Below are 2,857 nucleotides of genomic sequence, written 5' to 3' on the forward strand. Positions count from 1 at the left end.
CATTTTCCACACCTTCAGAAGAAGTGACGTTATCTTCTGTTGCTACAGAACCTGACTTTAGCTTTAATGTAGCTCACTGGACCCATACTGAAACCAACAATCATGGAAGTTCTAATATTGCTACTAGTTTGTCACTGCTCAACACCACTGGTCAGTCAACGGGTTGACTGCGTGTCTGATGGTATGCTTTGAGTGGTTGTATCTTAGAGATGGCTTTTGTTGCCTTGTGAAGCTCCATGGTTTCCATTCGAACCTTCATCAGAGATCTTCACAGTCATTTTGGCACCAAAGGGCAAACATTTTGAAATGCATATTGTTCACAACATCACAAAGTCTTTCTGAACAGAGGAAAATAAATCCAGATCTCCTTGAATACCTGTCTACTCCCTCACTGCCTGCAGTGCTCTCAAACGTGTTTGCTCACATTATGGAATTGGTTGTTTCCTTTTTCGAGCAGGATTTGCTCCCAGGTCAGAGGTCAACCATGGAGGCCTTGGCCAGTTCCTTAGTTCCCTGGAGAATTCTCTTCATATGACCCACTTTCGATATCCCCAAATCCTAAAATCCAACAAGACAATAAAAACAAAGACAATAAGGTCAATTCACCTTGAAGCCAAATTAACATTCATGAAAATTTTTATATATATATATATATATATATATATATATATATATATATATATATATATATATATATATATATATGTGTGTGTCTGTGTGTGTATATATATATATATATAAGAAGTCACGTTATGAGATGCATGTCCAATTCCTTGAATGTGTTTAATAGTCTGTTGGACATTTAAAAACAAAGAACAGTAGTCCCTCGCTACTTTGCGGTTCGGTTATCGCGGACTCGTTCTATCGTGGTTTTTCAAAATAAGATGTGACATGACACACAATTGGCTGATTGATGGGTGAGCCACACCATCGGCATGGAATTTTTATTTAAATTAAATTATTTCAAAATTATTCAGCACCTGCTGCACATTTGTGCAGCCCACACTGATCAGCTGATCTCCATGCAGAGCGGAGAAGTGGGCGTGGCCGAGATCGCTTGCAGGGGGCAGAGTGCAGCTGGAGGCAGGGAGCTGAAATCATGACATTCTGTCTCTTGTAGAGCGTTTAGAGTTTAGAAACATTGTTTAGAATATTGCAAGAGTGTGGGAAGGGTTTAAAACACCTTTAGATCTTTATATATATATATACACCTGATATATATATATATATATATATATATATATATATATACACACAAACCGGATTCCAAAAAAGTTGGGACACTAAACAAATTGTGAATAAAAACTGAATGCAATGATGTGGAGGTGCCAACATCTAATATTTTATTCAGAATAGAACACAAATCACAGATCAAAAGTTTAAACTGAGAGAATTTATAATTTTAAGGGAAAAATCTGTTGTTTCCAAATTTCATGACGTCAACAAATCCCAAAAAAGTTGGGACAAGTCCATTTTTACCACTGTGTGGCATCCCCCCTTCTCCTTACAAGACTCAACAGACGTCTGGGGACAGAGGAGACCAGTTTCTCAAGTTTAGAAATAGGAATGCTCTCCCATTCATGTCTAATTCATTCAACCTTTATTTATACAGGTTTGTCCCATTGAGCCTCGGGGACTCATTTACAAGAGACCTGAATACAGGCCTCTAACTGTTCAATCGTCTTGGGCCTTCTTTGTCGCACCTTCCTCTTTATGATGCGCCAAATGTTCTCTATAGGTGAAAGATCTGGACTGCAGGCTGGCCATTTCAGTACCTGGATCCTTCTCCTACGTAGCCATGATGTTGTGATTGCTGCAGAATGTGGTCTGGCATTTTCGTGTTGAAAAATGCAGGGTCTTCCCTGAAAGAGATGACGTCTAGATGGGAGCATATGTTGTTCTAGAACCTGAACATAGTTCTCTGCATTAAAGGTGCCTTTTCAGACATGCAAGCTGCCCATGCCACAAGCACTCATGCAACCCCATACCATCAGTAATGCAGGCTTCTGAATGGAGCGTTGATAACAACTTGGGCTATCCTTGTCCTCTCTGGTCCGGATGACATGGCGTCCCAGTGTTCCATAAAGAACTTCAAATCGTGACTCATCTGACCATAGAACAGTCTTCCATTTTGCCACACTTCATTTTAAATGACCCCTGGCCCAGTGCAAATGTCTGAGCTTGTGGAGCTTGCTTAGAAATGGCTTCCTCTTTGCACTGTAGAGTTTCAGCTGGCAACAGTGGATGGCACGGTGGATTGTGTTCACTGACAATGCTTTCTGGAAGTATTCCTGAGCTCATTCTGTTATTTCCTTGACAGTGGCATTCCTGTTTGAGGTGCAGTGACGTTTAAGGGCCCGGAGATCACGAGCATCCAGTAGAGTTTTACGGCCTTGACCCTTACGCACAGCGATTGTTCCAGATTCTCTGAATCTTTTGATGATTTTATGTACAGTTGATGATGATAACTTAAAAGTCTTTGCTATTTTACGCTGGGTAACACCATTCTGGTATTGCTGCACTACCTTTCTGCGCAACAATGGTGGAATTGGTGATCCTCTTACCATCTTGGTTTCTGAGAGACACTGACACTCTGAGAAGCTCTTTTCATACCCAATCATGTTGACAATTGACCTATTTAGTGTTAATTGGTCTTCCAGCTGTTCGTTATATGCACAATTTCCTTTTTCCAGCCACTTATTGCTACTTGTCCCAACTTTTTTTGGGATTTGTTGACAATGTGAAATTTTGAATCAACATATTTTTCCTTTAAAATGTTACATTTACTCAAATTAAACTTTTGATCTGTCATCTATGTTATATTACGAATAAAATAATGACATTTGCCATCTCCACA

General features: G+C 39.8%; 1 protein-coding gene across 1 annotated transcript in view; it reads right to left on the minus strand.

The window, feature by feature from the left end:
• Positions 1-274: 274 nt before the first annotated feature.
• The window catches only part of dgkh (diacylglycerol kinase, eta), a 166,658-nt gene continuing 164,075 nt past the window's right edge, over positions 275-2,857 (minus strand). The window contains exon 30 of the mRNA XM_037687075.1: positions 275-558. Within this exon, the coding sequence (XP_037543003.1) occupies positions 472-558 (87 nt within the window). The 3' untranslated portion in view covers positions 275-471. The remainder of the gene's footprint in view (positions 559-2,857) is intronic.

This window comes from Nematolebias whitei, chromosome 13, assembly GCF_014905685.2.
Source record: "Nematolebias whitei isolate Nwh7 chromosome 13, NemWhi1, whole genome shotgun sequence".
NCBI lineage: Eukaryota > Metazoa > Chordata > Actinopteri > Cyprinodontiformes > Rivulidae > Nematolebias > Nematolebias whitei.